At 44.5% G+C, this 24,547-nt stretch overlaps 1 protein-coding gene and 1 long non-coding RNA gene across 4 annotated transcripts in view; one reads left to right on the top strand and one right to left on the bottom strand.

Annotated features, from left to right (window-relative positions):
• Positions 1-13,690, top strand: part of LOC115458082 (high affinity immunoglobulin gamma Fc receptor I-like) — a 49,346-nt gene extending 35,656 nt beyond the window's left edge. For 2 of the 3 annotated variants that reach the window (XM_030187898.1, XM_030187900.1), the window contains 2 exons: positions 1,603-1,887; positions 4,508-5,254. In XM_030187898.1, the coding sequence (XP_030043758.1) occupies positions 1,603-1,887; positions 4,508-5,142 (920 nt within the window). In that variant the 3' untranslated portion in view covers positions 5,143-5,254. Of the gene's footprint in view, positions 1-1,602; positions 1,888-4,507; positions 5,255-13,423 lie in introns of those variants that run through there. The other variant, XM_030187901.1, reaches the window with a different exon arrangement.
• On the bottom strand, positions 146-10,803 carry LOC115458083. The gene is made up of 3 exons (XR_003940026.1): positions 10,721-10,803; positions 346-356; positions 146-156 (listed from the first exon to the last, which is right to left on the bottom strand). It is a non-coding gene; the product is annotated as an uncharacterized LOC115458083 (long non-coding RNA).
• Positions 13,691-24,547: the final 10,857 nt, after the last annotated feature.

Below are 24,547 nucleotides of genomic sequence, written 5' to 3'. Positions count from 1 at the left end.
GCTAATATAGAGGGGCATAATCGAATGGGGGCGCCCATCTCTAAGGACGGCCCCGTAAAGAGGCGTCCCCGACTGTATTATCGAAACAAGATGGACAACCATCTTTCGTTTCGATAATACGGTCGGGGTAGGCCAAATCTCAACATTTGGATCAACCTTAGAGAAAGGCCACCCTTAGAGATGGCTGGCATTGGCTTTCGCCGATAATGGAAACCGAGGACGCCCATCTCAAAACCGGCCAAATCCAAGGCATTTGGTCATGGGAGGAGCCAGCATTTGTAGTGCACTGGTCCCCCTCACATGCCAGGACACCAACCGGGCACCCTAGGGGGCACTGCAGTGGACTTGATTAATTGCTCCCAGGTACACAGCTCCCTTCCCTTGGATGCTGAGCCCCTCAAATCCCCCCCAAAACCCACTACCCAGAACTGTACATCACTACCATAGCCCTTATGGGTGAAGGGGGGCACCTACATGTGGGTACAGTGGGTTTCGGGTGGGTTTTGGAGGGCTCACATTTACCACCACAAGTGTAACAGATAGGGGGGGGGGGGCCTGGGTCCGCCTACCTGAAGTGCACTGCACCCACTAAAACTGCTCCAGGGATCTGCATACTGCTGTCATGGAGCTGGGTATGACATTTGAGGCTGGCATAGAGGCTGGCAAAAAATGTTTTTAAAATTTTTTTAGGGTGGGAGGGGGTTGGTGACCACTGGGGGAGTACGGGGAGGTCATCCCCGATTCCCTCTGCTGGTCATCTGGTCAATTTGGACACCTTTTTGAGGCTTGGTCCTGAAAATAAATGGACCAAGTAAAGTCGGCCAAATGCTCGTTAGGGCCGCCCTTCTTTTTTCCATTATCAGCCGAGGACAGCCATCTCTTAACCACACCCCCGTCCCGCCTTTGGTACACTGCCGACACGCCCCCTTGAACTTTGACCGGCCCTGCGACGGAAAGCAGTTGAGGGCGGCCAAAATCAGCTTTCCATTATACTGATTTGGCCGCCCTTAAGGAGAAGGGCGCCCATCTCCCGATTTGTGTCGGAAGATGGGCGCCCTTCTCCTTCGAAAATAAGCAGGATAGCCTCCTAAATTTGTGCCCTATTTTCAGCCAAATTTAGGAGCAAAACCTTTCAGCTAAAAATTCAGCTTAAAAGTTATGCTCATAAGTTTAGGCCTGACATTCATTTGCCTAGATTTATGACCCTAGTGCTGAAAATCAGTTAAAAGTGCCTAACTTCTTTCCCCGCCCTAATTCCGTCCCTGTTGCCACCCACTTTTTATGCTCCTAAAGTTAAGAGTTCAGTTAAATTTTGAGTAAAAATGAATGCCCTCAGCCCTAATACATCTTCAAAGAGGCCAATTTATGAGCATAACTCTCAAATTTACGAGCATAATCCTTTGACTATTGGCCTAAAAAGACCAATTTAGGAGCATGATTCTCAAAGTTAAGGGCATTAATCCTGGAATATCAAACGCTCTATTTTTACCGAAAATTTATAGAATGAGCCATCACCTGCTGTATTTCAATAAAAATCTTTTCAAGGAAAATAAAAGAAGGTTATGGGGATAATACTATGTTTGTATTTCTTTGCTGTTCTAGAACCATTTCCACCTCCTCTCTTGGAAGTCAAACCTTCAGCCTCACCTACAGAGGGATCGTCGATCTTGCTGATGTGTAAAACCGAGCTCGCTGTCCAGAAACAGCACACAAAGCTTCTCTTCACCTTTTACAAAGATTGGCAGGTCCTAGTTCAGAAGAGTGATTCTCCTGAATACAACATTAAACACGCACAGTTGGAAAATTCAGGGGAATATTTCTGTCAGGCAGAGACTGAAAATTTGAGATGGCGGAAGCAGAGCTCCCAGTTGCAGATCCAAGTGCAACGTGAGTATTCAGGGTAGGCTTACTCGAAATTTGAATGTGAAACTCCTATATTTCAGTGCACAACACTACAGGCTGATCCATGGGGCCTTTTTACTAAGCCGTGTAGACACCTACGCGTGTCCAACGAGCGTCAATTTGGAGTTACCACCCGGCTACCGCATAACCGGTGCGGCAATTTCATTTTCGATGCGCGTCCGCTATGGCGCGCGGCTAAAATTGGGTGGTAACTCCGACTTGATGCGTGTAGGTGATTACCACACAGTTAACATGAGAGACCTTACCGCTAAGTCATTGGCTGGCGGTAAGGCCTCAGACGCAAAATGGGCACGTGCCAATTTTTATTTTGCCGCACGTCCATTTTCGGCAAAAAATGTTAAAAAGGCCTTTTTTACAGGTGCGCTGAAAAATGGATCTGTGCACGTCCATAACAAGCGCCGACACTAACGCAGCCCATTTTTCAGCACACCTTAGTAAAAGGACCTTCCAGTTTGTTAGCAGAATGTATACTGAGGTTATATTACATTACATTACATTAGCTTAGATCAGAAAGAGTTTTGAAGAAGCAATTTTAAATTTTTGCTGATTTGGCCCCAAAGTAGTAATAGACTAGGGGTTCTTTTACTAAGCCACGGTAAAAAGTGGCCTGCAGTAGTGCGAGTGCATCTTTTGGGTGCATGCTGGGCTATTTTTTACCACGTCTAGGAAAAAGGGCCTTTGGATGTATGCTAAAATTGAAACCAACGCGCGTCCATTTTTGGCCTGAGACCTTACCGTCACCCATTGACCTAGCAGTAAGGTCTCATGCGCTACCCATGCGGTAAACATGCCACGCATGTAAACTGCTGTTTGTCGCCAGGTAAGTGACCCACTGTAGAAAATAGATAAAGTATGTTTTATGAAAACCTGACTGAATGGGACCTAATAAGTCAAAATCATCAAGGTATTCTTGTAACTGAGAGACAACTAATGCCTCAGAGATTTTAGCCAAAAAAAGAGATGTCGGCAATTGGACAACAGTTTGACCAATCATTAGCCGATTTCTTAGGATTTTTATGAAGAGGTGTAAGAAGTCTGTTCCTAATTTCTTGGGAAAACTGCCCTAAGAAAAAAATCAAATTGCAAAAAATTCTACTCAGCTAATTCCCTCAGGAGGCCAAATATCTTAATGATTTTGGACAAGGATCTAAGGTACAGATGCGTTTTGAGAACTTGGTAACATAACCAAGTAATATTTTCATATTGATTGGTGCAAACTTATGAAAACCTGACTGAATGGGACCTAATAAGTCAAAATCATCAAGGTATTCTTGTAACTGAGAGACAACTAATGCCTCAGAGATTTTAGCCAAAAAAGAGATGCCGGCAATTGGACAACAGTTTGACCAATCATTAGCCGATTTCTTAGGATTTTTATGAAGAGGTGTAAGAAGTCTGTTCCTAATTTCTTGGGAAAACTGCCCTAAGAAAAAATCAAATTGCAAAAAGATTCTACTCAGCTAATTCCCTCAGGAGGCCAAATATCTTAATGATTTTGGACAAGGATCTAAGGTACAGATGCGTTTTGAGAACTTGGTAACATAACCAAGTAATATTTTCATATTGATTGGTGCAAACTTATGAAAACCTGACTGAATGGGACCTAATAAGTCAAAATCATCAAGGTATTCTTGTAACTGAGAGACAACTAATGCCTCAGAGATTTTAGCCAAAAAAGAGATGCCGGCAATTGGACAACAGTTTGACCAATCATTAGCCGATTTCTTAGGATTTTTATGAAGAGGTGTAAGAAGTTTGTTCCTAATTTCTTAGGAAAACCGCCCTAAGAAAAAATCTAATTGCAAAAAGATTCTACTCAGCAAATTCCCTCAGGAGGCCAAATATCTTAATGATTTTGGACAAGGATCTAAGGTACAGATGTGTTTTGAGAACTTGGTAACATAACCAAGTAATATTTTCATATTGATGGATGCAAACGTATTCCAAACGTAGTCAGATCGGCAGTCTTCATCCTGGTCACTAGGAGGCTGTGTAAAACCATCCAACTTATATCTGTGGCAGCTTGAGATATTAATTTGAGATATTAATTTAAATCTTAAGGACTCACCCACTGTGTGAAAAAAAAATAAAGATGAAATCAAGGGGAGATATTTAAATCCAGCTGCAGAGCACATTTTCAGTGGCCAGTATTTGCTCTTACCCTTGCAGCGCTGTCTAGTTAGTCATGGGGTCTTCTTGGGGCAGAGTTGAAATGCGGCCAGGCTGGTTAGCAGCAATATTCACACCAGTAATCAGGTGAGGACCTGGATGACGTTAGGTTAGTCTTTTTGCTTTCCTAACTTTATCCAGGTACCAGTCGGAATATCGTCTGGTACCTGGATAGCTTCCAGTCACCAGTCATGCCCAGGATATTCAATTCTAGAGCCCAGATTAGGCCCAACATTGAATATCCGGGGTTAGATTCAGCCGGAGGTGGTTAGTGCCTTTAAAATACTGACCACTGCTGGCTTAATATCAGAGGGTAAGCTAGCAACCAGAGAAAACTACTTTATCAGTGATGTGAAAAGCGTTATATCACTTAAAACTCTTACTATATATCTGTTTGCAAATATTATATTTATAGGTCCCAGAAACCCCTTTGAAACCATCTCCAACTCTCAGACATCAGCAGCTTCATCTCCTTTACTCTCTCCTATGTTTCGACCACCTGTTGCTTCTTCAACTGATAAAAAACCACCTGTTGCTTCTTTTGTTCCACCTGCTGGATCGTTGTCCTTCCTTGCCGAGGTTCATTTTTGTTCATCGTTGCTGAAAAAATCAGAGGAAGGTGATGAAGAGAAAAGATTGCCTTCCCAAAGAGGCAGTTCTACAGTCCTGGAGAAGTGTAGGGATGAGCAATTGCGTGTCTTCTGTGAGGGGATAGTTGGACGTCAGGTGAAGAATTCCATGGAGGAAAATGCTGAAGGAGATGGGATTCCATTTCTCATGTCTATAAAGAACCTTGTAAAGGCCATCCAAGAACAGAAAACAGTATCCGAGTCTGTTGCTGGTAGGGAGTCAGCTCAGGTCAGACCTGCATGTGCTACCAATTCCTCTCTTCTTCAACAGATAAACCAATCAGTGCAGGATCTGAATACCGATGCAGGTAAAATAGCCTTGGAAATGCAAACGATGAACAGCCATCTGGCCAACATCGCAAATTCCCTCCAGAAAATTGCAAGCTCATTGACAAAGGATCCTCTCAATGTCTCAACTTAGGGGTAGGAAGCTTGAGCTTCAGGTAGAATATCAGCAATAAGGCAATTCTATAACCGGGCTCCTGGCGTGTACAAAATTACAGAATACTAGCACTTGTGTGCATAAATGTATAATTCAGTGGCGTACCAAGGGGGGGGCGGTGGGGGGCAGTCCGCCCCGGGTGCACACCGCTGGGGGGTGCCGCGGCGCGTGCCTATGGGCTCCGACTTCGCGAACTTCGCTCGTTTGCTGCAGCTCCCTCTGCCCCGGAACAGGTTAGTTCCAGGGCAGAGGGAGCTGCAGCGAACGAGCAAAGTTCGCAAGGTCGGAGCCCACAGGCACGCGCCACGGCACCCCCCCCCCAGCGGCGTGCACCCGGGGGGGGTGACATTTCGCCGGGGAGGGGGGAAGGTGTCATTTCGCAGGCAGGGGGGGGGCGCATCGGCGATCCGCCCCGGGTGCCATCCACGCTAGGAACACCACAGGTATAATTACCCACAAAAGTGCAAGCAAGGTGCCTATGTGAAATTTTTGTGGGGGCACATGTAAGGGGATTTTATAAAGGGCACTCAAATTTGCATATCCAAGTTTGAATGTGATCTTGAGATGTGGGGTAACGAGCCAATTAACATCAATAATTGGGTGATAGCAATCAATTATTGATGTTAATTGGCACCAGCTTGGATTGGCACTTGCATTTTGTTATGCGCTATTCTGTAAAACTGTGTGCTCAAATCCCGTGGTGTTCAACCCAAAAGGGGGCGTGGCCATGGGAGGGACATGGGCAGGTCAGGGGTGTTTCGGGTGCTATAGAATTCCACGGATGCGCACCCAAATTGAGTGCCAGGAATTGCATCTGGTTTCAGCACCCAAATTTGGATGCGAGAATCAGCACTATATACCATCCTCTCCCCACTACTATTCAATCTTTATTTATTTAAGTCTTCTAGCTGCACTTATTCAATCACATGGTATATCCACTTATTTCTACACTGATGCTATTCTTCTACTCTACACAACAGACACCCTCGCTTTCTCTATTTCTCCTCTACAAACTTGTTTGGATGCGGATAAGACCGTGGCTTGCTGGCTCTCCAATTCTGTGACTCCTCCCTCTTCTCCTATTTCCCATTTTTTGCCCATTGCCCTCCCATGTTCATCGTTTATGAAGTTTGCTAAATCGTTTCTCTTGCGTACAAAAGGAAACGGTTTACAATACATAGGTTTTGCATCTCCCCGCCACACTTACGCAACTGCAGTTAGGCTGATTCCTGGCTATGTCAGAAAGGTTCTAAACATGCGGCAATGGGGTGCCCAGTTTTAGAATTGCCCCCAAATGCTCTAACTTCTAAAGCGGTAGAGTTCTGCAAATAATCTAAAGCAAACATGTCTGATTTTAGCAGCTTCAAAATCCAAACAACAAAACAAAACCCCTAACAAAGGTGGTCTGTGAAAGAAGGAAATAACCAAGGATTCACAAACAAGCTTTTAATGAAGGGTGACTTTACATAACGGTCAAATGCAGTAGTAGCACAGAGGATCACCCCACTTTAGAAGGAGATTGTGTATGGACTTGGGTTTACATAGAATATTGTGATGACCCCTGATGAAGGCTATTGACGAAACTTGGCCAAGTAGGGGTCACTGTTCAATAAAAGCTTGTTTTTTTTTTGTACCCCGCGCTTTCCCACTCATGGCAGGCTCAATGCAGCTTACGTGGGGCAATGGAGGGTTAAGTGACTTGCCCAGAGTCACAAGGAGCTGCCCGTGCCTGAAGGGGGAATCGAACTCAGGACCAAAGTCCACCACCCTAACCACTAGGCCACTCCTCCACTGTTGCTACTATTTGAGATTCTACATGGAATGTTGCTATTCCACTAGCAACATTCCATGTAGAAGTCGGCCCTTGCAGATCACCAATGTGGCCGCGCAGGCTTCTACATGGAATGTTGCTAGTGGAATAGCAACATTCCATGTAGAATCTCCAATAGTATCTATTTTTTTTTTTTTTTACATTTGTACCCCGCGCTTTTCCACACATGGCAGGCTCAATGCGGCTTACATGGGGCAATGGAGGGTTAAGTGACTTGCCCAGAGTCACAAGGAGCTGCCTGTGCCTGAAGTGGGAATCGAACTCAGTTCCTCAGTTCCCCAGGACCAAAGTCCACCACCCTAACCACGAGGCCACTCTTGGTTATTTCCTTCTTTCATGGACCACCTCTGCTGTTTCTTCTTTTTTTTGGTGGGGGGGGGACTTTGTTGATCCTGCAGAGGTTTTCTCTTTTTCCTTGATTATAGCAACTTCACAAATACTTATTAAACAGGCTGGCATATGCTTTCCTATTCTATCGGTGGTTTTATAAAGTAGTCATGAGCCCTTTGGGAGACCAGCAGAAACAAATATAGCAGCTTCCAAGGTAAAGTAATCTTCTCTAGCCCTGAAAATTATTTTAGTGTGGTAAATATTTGCCAATATATTCAACGGTGGCAGAATGACAGTCAAGATGCACGCTCAGAGGTGTAGTGATGTCTCAGGCCTGCCAGTGTAGCATCTTATTGAGGTAGATGAAGAGGGCGATATCTACCAGTGTGATGCTGATGGACAAAGATTCAGCCACTTGTGTGAGCATTTGTTCAGCGATGATGAATGAGTTGTAAAAGGCTAATGGTATCAATAGTTATTCAAGTTAGTTGAGTTTCCATTGCTCCAAGGATTTTGCAAGAATCATTTTCTTAGGCATCAAAAAAAGGGGTACATTTTTCTTTTCTTTCTTTCTTTTGCTTTGAAGCCACATCTACCATAAACCTGACAGTGACAAAAACAATGCAAAAAAATCCAAAATCTTGATGCTTCCCCAATCTGGCATCAGGATGTGACTGGTTGAAGCTCCAAAGGAGTTTTTGTTTTCCTATGGATAACCACAGACTTACTACTATCTGAGTAAGGGTAGCTGGAAAAACATTAGACTCGATAGTTTGATATCATTCATCTAAAGCTATTATGATACACTTTTTAGGCAATTTTTGCCTAATACAGGAATTCATATCTGCCAGCTTTTTAATGCACTTAAGAATGTTATTGCAAAGAAATAAACCAAGTAAACATTCTATCGTTGATGGTACACATACATTTAGATGCCTTTAAAAAACATTTAATAAATGATACAGTTTGAAACAGCGATGGCTTTGACCTCTTTCTTTGCTGTTATAGTTAAGATGGTTAGGAGATGGGTTCCTTACCATCTGAAGGGTCTGAGATGCATGTGTCAGAGGCACTTTTGATAGTAGGGGATTGATATCCTCCCCTTCACTATTAAAGTCATAGTAACATAGTAAGTGATGGCAGATAAAGACCTGAATGGTCCATCCAGTCTGCCCAACAGTCACATTCATTATCAATTCAAGATTTAAATCAACAATGATCGTGATATTATTTTTATTATTTATTTATTTATTGCACTTGTATCCCACATTTTCCCACCTGTTTGCAGGCTCAATGTGGTTTACACAGGCCTGTTATGGCATTCCAGGATAAAAGATACAATTGGTGTTACAGAAGATCAAGGATAATAAAAAGAGCTGATCGGGGGGGCGTGTCAAGATGGCGCCGTGATCGGGGGTAGTGTAAGACGCTCTCGGCTTGTTTCTTGAATTATCTTAACAATAGTGACTTTCATTATTGAAATGCCACATTCGAAACGCAAAGGGGCGATGAGGCTAGCACCCCAGCCTACCTCAACTTCTTCCCCGATACAAACAAGCCTGGAACGCTTCTTCCCCGTGTCTTCCCAGGAACAATGGAGATTAGGATCCGCTGCAGCGGTATCCGGGGAAGCGGAACCGTTGCTGGAGATTGAAACATCCCTTTCTCCCCCACCATCATCGATAATTCCTCCGTGTCCAGCGACCCAGGCGAGTCGTGAAGCAACCCAAACGTCTGCCGGAAGTGCGCTCGGAGGGAAGCTTGTTGGGGAAACGACTCAGCCATTGGAATCGCTGAAGCCCAAAGAATTGAAGATCACGCAAGCTTTGGAGGGAACCACGGAGATGAAGCTAGATAGGATCTGGCTTAAACTGGTACAAATGGATTCCACATTACAGAACTCGTCTGAAGAAGTAAAAACTTTAAACCATAAAATTGAAGGTCTCAAAGAATCAATAGAATTAGTTAAACAGGACTTAACACCAAAAGTTCTGAAGCTACAGAAAGAAGTATTACAAATGCAAGAGTTCAATTCGGTAGTGGTTAAAGATTACTCTGACTTACGAAGGAAGATAGAACATATGGAAAACTACAATAGAAGATTGAATTTATGAGTACTTAATTTTCCCAAGCTCCTGGGATTTAACCCTCTTGACTTGTTTAAGAGATATCTTTTAGAAAATTTAAAAATTTCCTCAGAAGCAATTCCACTGATTAATAAAATCTATTATATTCCAAATAAACCTAAAGGAGCAGAAGGAGAAAGAAAAGACACAGGAAAAGAAGAAATTGATGTGAATAATATTTCAGAAATTTTGGAACAATCTTTAGAAAATGTGACTGAAAGAGCTACCTTGGTAGTTTCCTTTGTTTTTGAACAGGACATGAACTCAATTATGAGACTATACTTTAAAACTATAAACTCTCAGTTCGGAGGGGAAAAAATTTGGTTATATCCTGACATCACGAAAGTGACACAACAAAGGAGAAAAGAATTTTTGAATATGAGATCTAAAATTAAGGATATAGGAGGCTCCTTTATGCTAGCTTACCCTTGTAAATGTTTAATATGGTTGGCTCAGACAAAATATATTTTTTATGTACAGAACAGCTAAGATCCTTTCTAGACTCTAAATTATCAAAGTAGTAAAACTAGTTTAGACTGGGAAGAAAGGTGCCTTATTATTGTGATGTTCAATTCCTTAATAATCTTCTCTAATTCCTACCCCCCTTTTTGTTTTCATTATTGTGGTCTAATGAAGCTTAAAATAAACAATGATGCTGATTTATAAGCATCATGTTTTTCCTTTTTTTCTTCTGTACTCATGGCTGTATTTCACTTGACAGATGTTTTCTGTTTAAGTATAAAAAAATTCAAGAAATATAAATTAAAAAAAAAAAATAATAAAATTGTGCCCTTTTTCTAATGAATTGTCAAATCCCTTAATCTAAGTGCAGTAGGTGCTTTGCAGTTTTAAGGTGAAAGACCTACCCATAGCATAGCCTGTTGATCAGTATAATATTGGAGCCCTGCAAAACCCTTTTTAAGAATGACCACATCTGTTTATCTACTAGGATAGTGGTTCCCAAATCTGTCATGGGGGGGAACCCCAGCTAGTCAGGTTCTTAGGATATCTGCAAGTATTCATGAGTTATATTTGCATGTAATGGAGCAGTGCATGCAAATCTAACTCATGAATATTCATTGCAGATATTATCATGTTTTGGAACCACTGTGCTAGGATTTGGAAAAGCCCATGATGAAAATTTGAGCTCTAGTATTTTCCTCATAGTCACCATGCCTCTAGTCTTATGCCTTAGCATTTTTTTTTTCAGTTTGAGCTCTTTATTGAATACTTCTGAAAGACAAATCAAAGCAACTAAATTAAACCCCACTCTTTCTCACAGTCTGTAGCTGCGAGCGTTTTGAAGATGAGCTGGTTCTTCCAAACCAGTTGTTACTGCTGGGCCGACATGATGTCACAATGGCTGGTAGCTATATAGGTGGCTGTGGGGCAGCCCAAGACATGAGTCCTACTCCTAGCTCAAAACAAGAACAGAAGTTTCCAAACATCCCTTTAAGAAAATCAAAATTGATAGATCTCTGCAGGCAGCAGGACCAGCCTAGCCTGTTCAGTTGACTTGCAATGAGGTGGGAGCCCTAGGTGGGAAGTGTTATATCCTCCTGAGAAAAGCGCACGATTCCCCAAATTCCTCTGCTCTGCTCTTCCTTCCTAGGCCCTTGCTCCAAACCCTTAAGTCCTTTGCAGACACCAGAAAAAAATTCAGTTTAGTAGCTGTAGAATCAGGCCAAACGTACTGGGATGAATTTGAACTCACAGATAGCTGCAGAGGCTGAAAATTTTGAATAGCTTATTGTGTTTGAAAAAAAAAAAAAAAAAAGATAGGCCACAGCTTTTTCATTCAGACAGAGCAATGGCTAGCAATGTTCCCTTGGTAGTCTGTAACCACCCGAGCCAAAATGTGTTCTCAGTTGAAGGAAATGAGTGTGGCCATCAGTCACAAAGGTACCTGAAGCGCAGGGGGCATTCCTGCTCACTGACACATCCCATATGCATTAACCCTTTAACAAAGATTGGGTTATTTTGAAGAAAACACTGCCATGGAAAATTGGTAGACATAGCATGTATACAAGAGGTCTGAATGTCTGAATTTGGTCTTTGTACCCAGCACAAAAAAAACATTCTGTCTTGTGAAGGTTGGTGGGAGGGGTGATGTGGGAGGACATTTCAAAAACATCCAACGACAATTATTCCCTCAAGAATGAAATGTCAGCCAGAACAAAAGGTTATTTTTTTCCTATTGTAACATGGAAGAGGCTGTCCTACCAGGGTTAGACCCCTAGAGGGCGCTGTTGCCCTAAAATGTCCAGGGAGAAGGGCTGGGTGAGTTGCTGAAGGGAGCCAGTAAAGGGCAGGTATAGCTGGAGGTCGCTAGGACCGGGGAGAGTCCTGGAGGTGGAACAGGTGCAGCCGGTTAGGGGCTGGGCTCCTGTTTGATCATTAACTACTTAACACCCCTCCTGAGTTGTAGGGAGAAGGAGCAGAGCCAGCAGCTGCAGAGGAAGGCTGGTAGCAGAAGGATCTCCCTGTGAAGTATTGGCTGGGCCCTATGTCCTGGGGGTGAAAAGACTGGTGGTCTAAAACATTGAAGAGGTACTGTGTGTCCCAGAAGCAAAGACTGTGGGTCTAGAGCTGGGTGATTACCAGGTGGGACTGTGTGTTCAAAATTGGAAAGAGAAGCAGGCTGCAAGGCCTGGGGTTGAGAGTCCCCAAAGGATTGGAAAGAGAAACAGGCTGCAAGGCCTGGGGTTGAGAATCCCCAAAGTATTGGTAAAAAGAAGAAATGAAATGCTTAAGCTGGAAGATGGAACTGTTTAGGAAGAAATGCTTAAGCTGAAAGATTGAACTGTTTAGGAAGGAATGCTTAAGTTGAAAGATTGAACTGAGCAGGAAGACAGCTTTAAGCTGGAAGAACTGTTGAGCGTGTGGAAGTGTTTTAAGCTAACAGAGGTGTGCCCCAGGGGCTTGAATAAAGATTTGTATGGCAGAAATCCTGTTGATAAGACCTGACTCTGTTTGCTTTTTTTGAGAACCAGGTCACCCCGAGTAAGAAGGGGTAGGATCTGAATTTGCATAAAATCTGCATACTAAGAACCAGCTCACCCTGAGTGAAAGAGGGACCTGGGAGCCTGAGGTGAGAGCTCCATCCTCACAATTCTTCACAATTAACCTCATTCATGTTTACACTATAGGGTATTAATTCCTCTGAAAGGTCCATATTATGTCTGAAGCCTCCACAACCATCTCTCAGGTGCCCTGCATATTGGCATATGATTAAGACAGCATGTAAAACAATATTTCTTCTCCTCGTTGGATGATTTTGTGCTATTATGCCCAAAATGCATCCCGGTGGTGACTGCTTGTTAATGTTCTGCCTCATATCCGTTCACATGGGACCAGATTCTCGAGTGAATTTTCCACCCACAACAATTCTCTCTGATCATGCCAGCCAATTAAGAAGGTCAAGCGTGGCACTGTAAATTTCCCACAATCCACGTCAGCAAGAGCATTATGACGTTAGGTGCAAGGCCCCGCCCTTTCTATATATGGAAAAAAAAAACACACAGTGTCATTATGAAAACTGGTGACCTCACAATCAGCAGGAGGTTTAATAGTCGAGGGGTTGGGCCACTACCCCTTAGACTGTCTTGGCCTAAGGGCACCACGACATCCTTGAAGATCTCGGTTTACTGGCATTTAAAGGAAAGGAAAAGCTGATGCAAAATGAGAACCACATGCAGGCACAGTCGGTGTATGAGCAGAAGAAGTAAAGCCTCAGCCATGCTGAAGAAAGTCCAAAAGAAGGCCTCTGCGATAAGGCGAAGGCGAAGCAAGAAAGGAGCAAGGGATAGAAGGAGAGGAGGTACCCAACTAAGGCGGAGAGGGTTAGGGAAAGGTTTAGAGGGGAAGGAACATAGGGTTGGTCCAACGATTCATCGTTCATGACACTGGTGAGGGAGGCACAGGTTTCAGGTCTTCAGTCTATTTATTATTCTTTTGATTCCCCCTTTAATAGGTTGTGGAAACAGAAGAAGTGAAAGATGCTACTGAGAACTGCGGCCCTGGGATCAAGTTCAGAGAGGTTAAGTAGAGAAGAAATTGCACGAATGGCAGAAAAAGACCACCTCAAGAAGCAACTAAAAAGAAAAAAAGCAAACTTTTAACCTTGTTTGTAAGAAATTAAGGACAGCAATAAAAAAAAATATTTAAAAAAATCATATTTGTTGTTCACTTTGTTCAGAGTAGGCCTTGTGGATGAAAAGGGTGAATTACGCGTGCAAAGGAAAGGGAGAATGCTCAGGTGGAACGCGATATGCACAGACATTTTCAACCAACTGCAATGCTCAGAAAGGCAGCAGGAAGCCCAGCATTGCACGATGGTTTCGGAAATCTGATAAGGAAATATAGTACCGAATCCTTGGATAGTGGGTCAGGATCGTAGGTCTTGAACCCGGAAGTGAGAAAAGCGCTGGTAGTGGTTACCCTACAAAAGGTGGAGGGAAGAGTTACAAGAGCCTGAAACCCAAACTAAGTGACATCAGTACACAGACTCGAGAGAAAAAGGAAAAAAACAGAAGTCATACTTGGTCCTGAGGAGTTCTGAAGGGCCTGTAAAACAAAGGATCAAATTCAGTATTAACATTTATACAGTACTATTTGGGGGAGTGGGCAAAGGGTGGGGCTTGACAATTAGCATATTCATTTGCATACATCTCATACATATTCATTATGATTATTCAAAACACAAGGGGAGAGTGCACTTTTCCTTTCGTCTTACCTAGGCCTGACACCATCAACCACCCATTTCCTCCTCCAAATCCCAGCTCTTTCTCCCTCCCGCCTTACCAGCCCTTCCCCATGTCACCACCCAAACAGAACTTTTTTCCTGGGGCCAGACACAGAATGCTTTTTTTTTCAAGCCCCTCTACCCCAGAGGCACCACTTAACCCCCCCTCCCCCCCAGGCTTAACATTTTTCCTCTTGGCCTCCTCCACTGACAGCACTTTCCCCCAGGGACAACTCATAAGCACTCTGTGTTGCCTGAGGCTAGGGATGAGCTGGCATCCCCCCAGGCACCCAAAAGAGAGGGTCCTCTGAAAACTCTGATCAGGAAAGAGGGTGAGGAGAGTTCCCCTCACACTAAATACTAGTTAGGCAGCTACCCCAAGAAAAAAAAAAAAGAATATAATTTACATATTCCCAAGCATCTACAGGAGTCTACCACGATGGGTGAGCTGACTAGAGCATTTCAGCTGGATTAATTCCCAAATAGTGTAGTTTTCCGCAGGGATCTGTACTGGGACTGGTGCTATTTGACATAATTATAAATGGTTTGGAAAATGGAATAATGAGTGAGGTGATTTAAATTTGCAGATGACACAAAATTGGAAGACTGGGCATCCAAATGGAAGATGACATTTAATGTGGACGAATGCAAAGTGATGCACATTGGGAAGAATAATCCCTACCTGAGGCTAGGGGTCCACTTTAGGAGTCAACATTCAAGAAAAAGATCTAGGTGTCATTGTACACAATAAGCTGAAATAATCTGTCCCAGTGTGTGGTGGCAGCCAAAAAAGCAAACAGGATGCTAGGAATTATTAGGAAAGGGATGCAACATAAGACCAAGAATATTAGAAACGAGTAAAAAAGGCCCGTTTCTGACACAAATGAAACGGGAGCTAGCAAGGTTTTCCTCAGAGTGTGTATGTTTGAGAGAGAGAGTGTGTGTGAGAGATGGAGTGTGTGTGTCAGAGAGAATGAGACAGTGTGTGTGTGTGTTTGAGAGAGTGTGTGTGAGACTGTGTGTGTGACAGAGAGATAGAGTGTGATAGAGAGTGAGTGAGTCAGAGAGAGTGTATGTGAGAGACAGTGAGTGAGTGAGTGTGGGCCCACACCCCCCTGCTCGTAGGGCCCCCCTCCCCACCTCCCTCTCCCCTGCCACCTCTCCAGCCATCCATGTCCAACGACCCTCCTCTCCCCCTGCCCCCCCTGCAGCCACCCATGTCCAGCGACCCTCCCCCCGGCGCATCAAACCCCCCTCGGTAACGCTGTCTGGCCGCTGCTGCTTCTCCTGTTGAGCAGCAGCAGCGGCCGCTACGAAAAGAAAAAAAGCAAGAAATGTTTTAAAACATCAAGCGGCACCGCAGACAGCCATCAGGCATTGGCTGTTGGCTTTGCAGCCGCTCCTCCTCTCCCCTCTCACATCGCTGCGCTCCTCTGGGGTCTTACTCCAGGGGCAGTGATGTGGCGGCGAGAGGAGGAGATGGACAGCGTTACCAGTGGCAGCTGCGGGTGGCGAGGCGGTTGATGTGACCCGGGGGGGGGGTTTGATGTGCCGGGGGGGGGGGGCTTGGGTGATGCGCCGAGGGAGGGGCGGTTGTCTGCGGTGCCGCGCTTGTCGTTTTCTGATGCGTGGGATAAACATCAAGGAATTCTGTTCAGAAGGAATGGATCCTCAGAAGCGTAGTGGAGATTGAGAGGCAGGGCCAGTACTGGACAGACTTCTACGGTCTGTGCCCTGAAAATGGCAGATACAAATCAAGGTCAGGTATACATATAAAGTAGCACATATGAGTTTATCTTGTTGGGCAGCCTGGATGGACCGTACAGGTCTTTTTCTGCCGTCACCTACTATGTTACTATCCAGCTCATTTTCAAGTGATCGCTGGCCATCTTCCGACACAAATCGGGAGATGGCCAGCGATCTCGCAAAAGCGGCCAAATCGATATAATCGAAAGCCGCTATTTTGACACCATCGCCGCTTTCCCTTCGCAGAGCCGGCGAAGCTCAAGGGGGCCTGTTGGCAGCGACGCGGGAAGGCGGGACATGGGCGGGGTTACGAAATGGCCCGACTTTAGCCCATAATGGAAAAAAAAAAACCCAGCGATGAAGAGCATTGGCCGCTTTTACTTGGTCCCTTTTTTTTCAGGTCCAAGCTTCAAAAAGGTGGCTGAACTGACCACATGACCACCGGAAGGAATCGGGGATGACCTCCCCGTACTCCCCCAATGGTCACCAACCCCCTCCCAGCATAAAAAACAGGTTACAAACACTTTTTGGCCAGCCTCTATGCCAGCCTCAAATGCCGTACCCACCTCCATGACAGCAGAATGTGTTGTATCCTCCGACAGCCTTTCCCTGGTTGCGATGTGGCTCTCGGGTGAATGTGATACCTTTTCTGTTAGGTGCCCTGCAGAGTCACATTAGCAATGCATTGTGGTGGGTGTAGGGTACTGGGCTCTACTCCCATGGTGCTTTTCCCCCCGCCAACTGGGTCAGTGTGTGCCCTGTTTTGTTTCCTGTTGTAGTCCATGCGGTAGTGGCCATTTTTGTAAACCAGTTTTAGTTCCCTTTCCTGTGTTACCCTTGTTAGAGAATGTAGTTCTTACCTTGAATGGTGCTGAAAGAGGGCATTGTACACCATTGTGCCAGCTCTGACCTACTGCTAATCTGAGTACCAGGGGACTCTTTGCCAGTGGGGCACAACCTCTGATCTGCAGTTAACTGTGAGTAAACGTGGTTATTTCAAGAAAGGACTTTTTCAGAAAGATTAGTCTTCAGGTGTGAACTGGTGTGCCAAAGTTATACATCAGCAATAAGTCCTAGAGGCTGTATGCAGGTCTCTGGAGCAGTTTTAGTGGGTGCAGTACATTTGTGGGTAGTGGGTTTTGGGGGGGGGGCTGGGGAGCTATGCACGTGGGAGTTTTTCTGAAGTCCACCGCAGTGACCCCTAGGGAGCTCGGTTGGTGTCCTGCCATGTCAGGGGGGTCAGTGCACTAAAAATGCTGGCTCCTCCCACGGCCAAATGCCTTGGATTTGGCCGGGGTTTGAGATGGCTGACATAACTTTCCATTATCACTAAAAAACGAAGCCGGCCATCTCAAACCCCGGCCAAATCCAATGCATTTGGCTGGCCGGAACTGTATTATCGAAACAAAAGATGGTCGGCCATCTTTTTCGAAAATACGGGTCTGGCCAGCTGTTTGCGGCGCCGCCAAAATACATAACCGGCGCCGTTCGATTATTCCCCTCTATGTTACTTGAAGCTCCTAAAATATTATTAAAATTAACAGATGATAAATTAAGGTAATGCTTTTTTTTTAATTTGTCTAACTTAGTACATGTTTAATAGTTTTTGGAGGTTAAAACTTCCTTCCTCGGATCAGGACTAAATGAGCAAAAGATAACTATAACTAGAATACATAAGTGAAGCCTAAAAGCCTTCCAAAAATAGTGTAAATGGAAAAAGGTAATATGGAAATAGTGTAAATGGAAATTGAACGCCCATTCTGCGTCGGGCCAAGTCAGTACATTCACATTTCCCGACTATTTTACAAAAACCTTTGCCAAATATGGAAGCTACTGTAAAATGTGCAGGATGCTGGTAAATCACATTTACCAAATAGCAGAAGAAAAACAGAGTGGCATCACTCAGAAGCTTCCCTGTGTCAGCGTGAAAGGGGCAATTTTATAAACTTAAAAGTTATTGGCCTTTAAAAAAAAACACACCTATAAGCTGCATTAATTATCAAAGGAAGCCTCCATTATTTTCAATTTTAAAAATACAAATAATACACGGGGGGTATTAACAGCATTAACCGCCTTGCCTTAATCCCTTGAAATAAGCTCTAGCCGAAACGAACACATTTTAAAAAGTTGCACTCACTTCAGGGCAGGTGCGAAAGACGACAGGAAAAATTAGTCACATATTTATTCACATAGTTCTCATTGTAGAATTTCCCCGAAATAGGACCTACTCCGAAAATAAGACCTACCAGGGTTTTCCTGCAAATTTAAAATATAAGACACCCCCCCAAAAGTAAGATCTACCAAACTTTTTTTTTAAGCAGGGCCGCCGAGAGCCACCCGAGGTTGCCCCCCCCCCCCCCAGAGGTCGCTGGGCCCCCCCTCCGTCGCTCCCGGAACTAACCTGAAGCTCCTTTCACCTTCGCAAGTTCGGATTCGAAGCAGCAGCGCAGCAGGGCAGACCTCTCCTTCCGTGTCCCGCCCTCGCCTGACGTTACGTTACGTCAGGTGAGGGCGGGACACGGAAGGAAGGAGAGGTCTGCCCTGCTGCGCTGCTGCGCTGCTGCTTCGAATCCGAATCCGAACTTGCGAAGGTAAAAGGAGCTTCAGGTTAGTTCCGGGAGTGACGGAGGGGTGGGGGGCGACCGATGTTTCCCAGAAAATAAGACATCCCCCGAAAATAAGACCTAGCGCATTTTGGGGAGGAAAATAAATATAAAACAGTGTCTTACACCCACACACACACACCACACACACACACATTTTGGCCTTTCCAAACCACACATCCCTCCCTCCTTGGATTCTCTTGTGTCTTTACACGTAACTAACGGCTTTTTGAAATTAGATTTACACACGTATGCCAATCTACAAGTAGAAATTCTGTTATTTATGGCCTCTACAGTATCTGATCATTTGAACTTGAGAAGTCTTACCTTCTTCTTGGACAGTTTTTTTTTTTATGTTCCCTTTTAGCATCCTGTTCATTGTACAGAGCTGTGGGTCCCTAGAAGTGCTCCCCCTCAAAGATGTCACCTTGGCTTGCTTTGTGCCATCGGATGTGATGTCTGTGTGAACTGAGTCTTGTCTTTAACATCTGACCTGTCTCCCCGATGTAGCCGCCTTCTTCACATTTTCTACATTGAATCATATATACCTACAGCAGGCGCGTAGCCAGACCTCGACGGGAGGGGGGTCCAGAGTCTAAAGTGTGTGGGGGGGGGGGGAGAGGCACATTTTAGCCTGCTTCCCCCAGCTGCCACCTCTCCCCTGCCGCCGCCGGGTACCTTTGCTGGTGGGGGTCCCCAACTCCCGCCAGCTGAAGCGTTTATCTGTCCCCGTTTCATTAAAACGAGAGCATGCAAGGCGCGACTGGAAACAGGAGGGAAGGCAAGTGCGAGACCAGCGCGGCACAGATAAACGCTTCAGCTGGCGGCGGTTGGGGTCAATTTGGGGGGCCCAGGCCCCCGAGGCCCCCCCCCATAGCTATGCCACTGCTACAGAGTTATCGGAAGTACATGCACTGGTGGAGCTGGGAACAACTCTTTCAGTAATTTAGCCTCCTGGAGTAGTGGCTGTAGGTCTTTTATGATTTTCTCGATTCATCCAGCTCCGGATTGTAGGTCGCGCAAGAGGCAGTGCCTTGGAGGTTTTCTTTTCTACGTACTGCGGTAGGCTTTCCCTGGATGTTTAAGTGAAGAGGCAGTTTTCCTGGACATAACCTTGGGGGTTGTAGCTTTTTTTGTTTGAAAGATTCAGTCAGAACTTTGAGATGTTTATCCCTGTCTCCAGGGGAGCACAAAGTGTGTGTCGACTCGCTATAAATCACTACATACAGGGTCCTCTTTACTAAGCCGTGCTAAAGGTGAACACAAGCATTTTTAGCGTGCTCTAATGCTAGAGATGCCCATAGGAATATATGGGATACAATAACCAAAGACCCACGCAATATGTGATAGGCACACCAAAGTAAAGCACTTAAGTGCTGAGTGGAGGAGTGGCCTAGTGGTTAGGGTGGTGGACTTTGGTCCTGAGGAACTGAGTTCAATTCCCACTTCAGGCACAAGCAGCTCCTTGTGACTCTGGGCTCAATTGCCCCATGTAAGCAGCATTGAGCCTGCCATGAGTGGGAAAGCGCAGGGTACAAATGTAACAAAAACAAATGCTTGTACTCCAGTGCTCACAATAATTATTAGCAATGCTTTTAATGTTTTTGTTATGAGAGTACCCTCAGAAAAAACCACCAATTTTAAGGCAACATGATTGATTTCGCCCAGTGGTATAGCACATCTTTCATAGGGCTAACTCTCAATTACAAATATAAGTGCTATTGCCTAAATTCAAGTGCTCACAAGTGATATAGTGCTCAAATTTTAAAAAATGAAAAACGTGAACTTATCTTTCAGACATTTTTTTTCAAGTGGTTTATATTTTTTTCAAAATACTGTGCTTGCTCGTGCTGGACAAGCATGAGCAAGTGCAGTATTTTGAAAAAAAATCTTGCTTCCCAGTCATAATCTATAACTGTCCCATCGGCTTCCCCTGATAACGCCCGACTCCATGGGTTTCACCGATTTCCTCGGGTTAAAGCCGTCTGGTGCCTCAATTCAGGCCAACTGCTGTGGACTGCTCCATACTCAACAGGGGTTTTTTCTCATATATTTCCGCATAGGAATATATATATTTTTTGTTACATTTGTACCCCGCGCTTTCCCACTCATGGCAGGCTCAATGCGGCTTACATATTGTATACAGGTACTTATTTGTACCTGGGGCAATGGAGGGTTAAGTGACTTGCCCAGAGTCACAAGGAGCTGCCTGTGCCTGAAGCGGGAATCGAACTCAGTCCTCAGTTCCCCAGGACCAAAGTCCGTATGGGCATCTTTAGCGTTTAGCTTATGCTAATTTTAGCGCATGCTAAAAACGCTAGCGCTCCATGGTAAACAGGTAAGGGCCCTTTCACTAAGCCGCGTAAGCATCTATGTGCGCCCAACATGCGCCAAAATGGAGTTACCGCTCGACTACCACATGGTTCTTGTTGTAATTTCATTTTTGGTGCGAGTCCGATAGGTGCATCTGAAAAATATTTTTTTTTATTTTTGAGCACACACAATGGTCACGCGCCAAGTGGCATTTGACGGGAGTAGGTCATTACCGCCCGGATTCTTTACCACTAGGTCAACGTCTGGCGGTAAGGTCTCAGACCCAAAATGGACGCACGTCCATTTTTGGCAAAAAAAAAAAAGAGGCCCTCTTTACATGCGTACTAAAAAATGGATTGGCCCGTGCCCAAAACCCGCGCCTACACTACCGCAAGCCATTTCTCAGTGCGCCTTAGAAAAAGGACCCCTTAATGTCTTAGCTAAAGAGGATCGCCGTGTTTAACTCTCCGACAAGACCATGATTTACCCTATTAGAGTTACTTCATGAAGCCAAGAAAAGAAAAAAACTCCACTCAACCCCTCCTGATGACATTCTCGAATGATAAAAACTTCCTTCTTTTAGCGCCGATGGCCACATCAAAAGATTGAAGCCAGGTAGTAGTTTCAGAAGCTCGTGTATTAAAGAAATGATTTGTTTAGTCCAGCAAAAAGATATTTAAAAGAGGTTTAAAGTAAATTCACGAATAAGCAAGGAAAACAAGGAACTTTAATACAGAACCCCCTAGACTGGTGGTTTTATGCACCTGTGTTTATAGAAGTTTATTTTGACATGATTTTTTAAAAATATTCAGTGAGAGTCTTTTACATCTAATTGGTGAATTTGGTTCCTCTGTTGGCATCACAGCCTACAAAGGCTTAAAAAAATCACACTTATAAACCATGAGGCTTCATTAGGGAAAGGGAAATGGGACTTGATATACCGCTTTTCTGAGGTTTTTGCAACTATATTCAAAGCGGTTTACATATATTCAGGTACTTATTTTGTACCAGGAGCAATGGAGTCCAGAGTCACAAGGAGCTGCAGTGGGAATCGAACTCAGTTCCCCAGGATCAAAGTCCACTGCACTAACCACTAGGCTACTCCTCCACTTTTCGCTGCCCACTATTCACAGCTTTTCACTGCCCAACAAAAGTTTGCAGAGTGATGATCATTAATAATAAGAACCCATGAAGGCTTCATGCATCTTGCTGAACATACTTCCTTTCTCAAGAGTTACATAACAGGTGAATAGCAAAGCCTTAAGCTTCTCTGATATGTGACCTTTGGTCTATCCCTTCCCACCCCCAACACACAAATTCTGAACCACGCCTCATCCCTACATTCTCTATGTTTGGCATATGGGAAGTTTTCAATGTTTGGACAATGGAGATCATTGTGAATTTTGGCCTTTTCCAGGCTCCTTTGGGGGGGGGGGGCAGCTCAGGTAGTCCACAATCAAAACAAAATAGGCTTTATGTGTCACCTACACCATCAGACCATTGTCATAGTTGGCTGGGGTGTAATGGTGAGCCACAAACTACTTAAATACCGGGTGAAGTGAGCCGGAGCTTCAGGTAGCAACATTTTTTTTTACAGCACTCCCAAACTGCCTAAAGGAAAATCAAAACATCTAAGGAAAGACCATGAGAGCTACCTGCAAGCAGAGGAGAGGCACCAGCAGAAGAAGAAGTAAAGCTGCAGTTGCTAGGCAGAAAGGTCCAGAAAAGGACATCGGTGAGAAGGAGGAAGAGAAAAAAACCGGAGAAGAGATCCTAGAACCAAAAAGAGATGTAAGTACTGAGGGAGGGGTCAGTTAAGGTTCCCCTGCCAGAGAGTAATTTTGAAGAGATTTAGTCCAACTCTCTTATAGCAAGCTAGTGAATTTTTACTCTTAGAAGGAAAACCTCTTCATTGGTCAAATGACCTTTAAATCTTATTTCAACCTTGTATTATCTCTCAAACAGATTCCAGATGAACTGATCCTGCATTAGGATTCTGCTGCTGAGCCCCTTGAAAATTTACATGGTGAACAGAAGAGTCTGGAACTTAAAAAGAAAAAAAAAAGTACCAGGGAAAGAAACACAAATTGGGATAAAAGATCATCGATTTCCAGATCTCCAGCAGCATGGTCATGTGTCTTTATCAGTTCAATAAAATGGAATGAAGCCAAAGGAAAACGTGTTAAATTTTTTGCTGAAATGGCTAAAGGGGGTTTCATTTTGGTTATTGAACCGTGTTTATCCTAACAATCTGTAAGCTGGATCAAAGGAAAATGCTGGCCAAGTTCTTGGAGACTTATTACTTCCTTATCTGAAAAGAGGTTTAAAAACAAAATCAGGGCACATGATGGACCAGCAAGACCCTATCCTCACCTTTAACCAATATTATAAACCTGCTAAACCTTCCCATGCCCAATGCACTCTTAATTGGTGCCCAAAAACTGGATGTAACCCATTTCTTCTCTTTGGATTAATTTATGTAGAACTGTATTTCCACTCAGAAAATAATACCATGTTGCTACTTGAAGGGCTCTTCAGTAGACTCAGAATAACTTCCCACCACAGTGATCTAGTCCTTGTTGAAATACACTCCGGATATCACAAGCTGCTTTTGGTCTTGGAAGCTGAGGATTCTGGGGATGGATATGATCCAAAAAAGGGATGGGAAGAGAGAGGAGACCTGTCTCATCCTGTGACCCAAGGAAAGAAATAGCTTAATAGTCCCAGTGTGCATGGTGAGTCCTTAAAGATGAAGCTTTACAGACTTTGGATGTTTCGTTTCTGAACATTCTGGAAGCCCTAGTGTTCTTAATTGTTGACAGTCTTCCTTTATGCTGGTTCACTACCAGCTCCCCCAAATGGGTTTTCCAATAAGTGTTTGCCTCCCACCCCCACCCTTTTTTGAAAAGCTAGAATGCATTACAACACCAATACAAAAGGACACATCTTCTGACAGAATTTCAACAGGGGTGGACAAATGGAGGTAGGTGCCAGGCCCAAAACCTGGTCTGGAAGCTAATGACAAACGTTGTTGCAAACTAGCGAGGAACCCGAGACTGACAACCGAGTGCCCGAAGTCGAAGGTAAAACAGAAGTGGACGGTACTCCCGGTGCGGAACAAAATTTACATGCGCAAGAAGAAAAACCCCCCCTGACACTGGCAAACAGTACACCGTTTCAACTTTTCCGACATGGCGGTCACGCGCGAGCACGCGCCTATGCGGTTCGCGCCTAAAACCCTTTAATCTTCTATTCTTTTGTTTTAAAAACACAAAGCTCAGCTCCGCTCCGCTGACCAAACCAGCGCTAGGGAATAATGCCCCACTGAAAACAGAAGGGAAGGAGAAGAAAAATCAAAACCTTTGCTTTTTTTTTTTTTTTTGCTGAGCAGCTACACAACACAATAAACAGAGCCGCCTGCTCGTTAAAACAATGGGGAAACAGTGCTTCACTTTTGTAATTTTAAGCTGGCTGCCTCTCCCAAAGGTAAAGCCTCTTTGCTAACCAAAAGAGGAACCCTTCCCTTAGCAAATTGAAGAATAGGAGGGAGGTGGGGAGGAAAAGGGGGAGTGACCCGGGGCACCCGAGTATACACCCCTGAGGCTGAGCTAATAAGCTGACAAAACCAGGGTTGCCAGGTGGAAAATTTTTTTCCAGCCCAATCGAGCCCAAAAAACAGCCCAAAACCCGC

The sequence above is a fragment of the Microcaecilia unicolor genome, chromosome 14 (genome assembly GCF_901765095.1).
Source record: "Microcaecilia unicolor chromosome 14, aMicUni1.1, whole genome shotgun sequence".
In the NCBI taxonomy this organism is placed as follows: domain Eukaryota; kingdom Metazoa; phylum Chordata; class Amphibia; order Gymnophiona; family Siphonopidae; genus Microcaecilia; species Microcaecilia unicolor.
The sequence above is the reverse complement of the archived record's forward strand: the minus strand, read 5'-3'. Positions and strand labels throughout refer to the sequence as shown.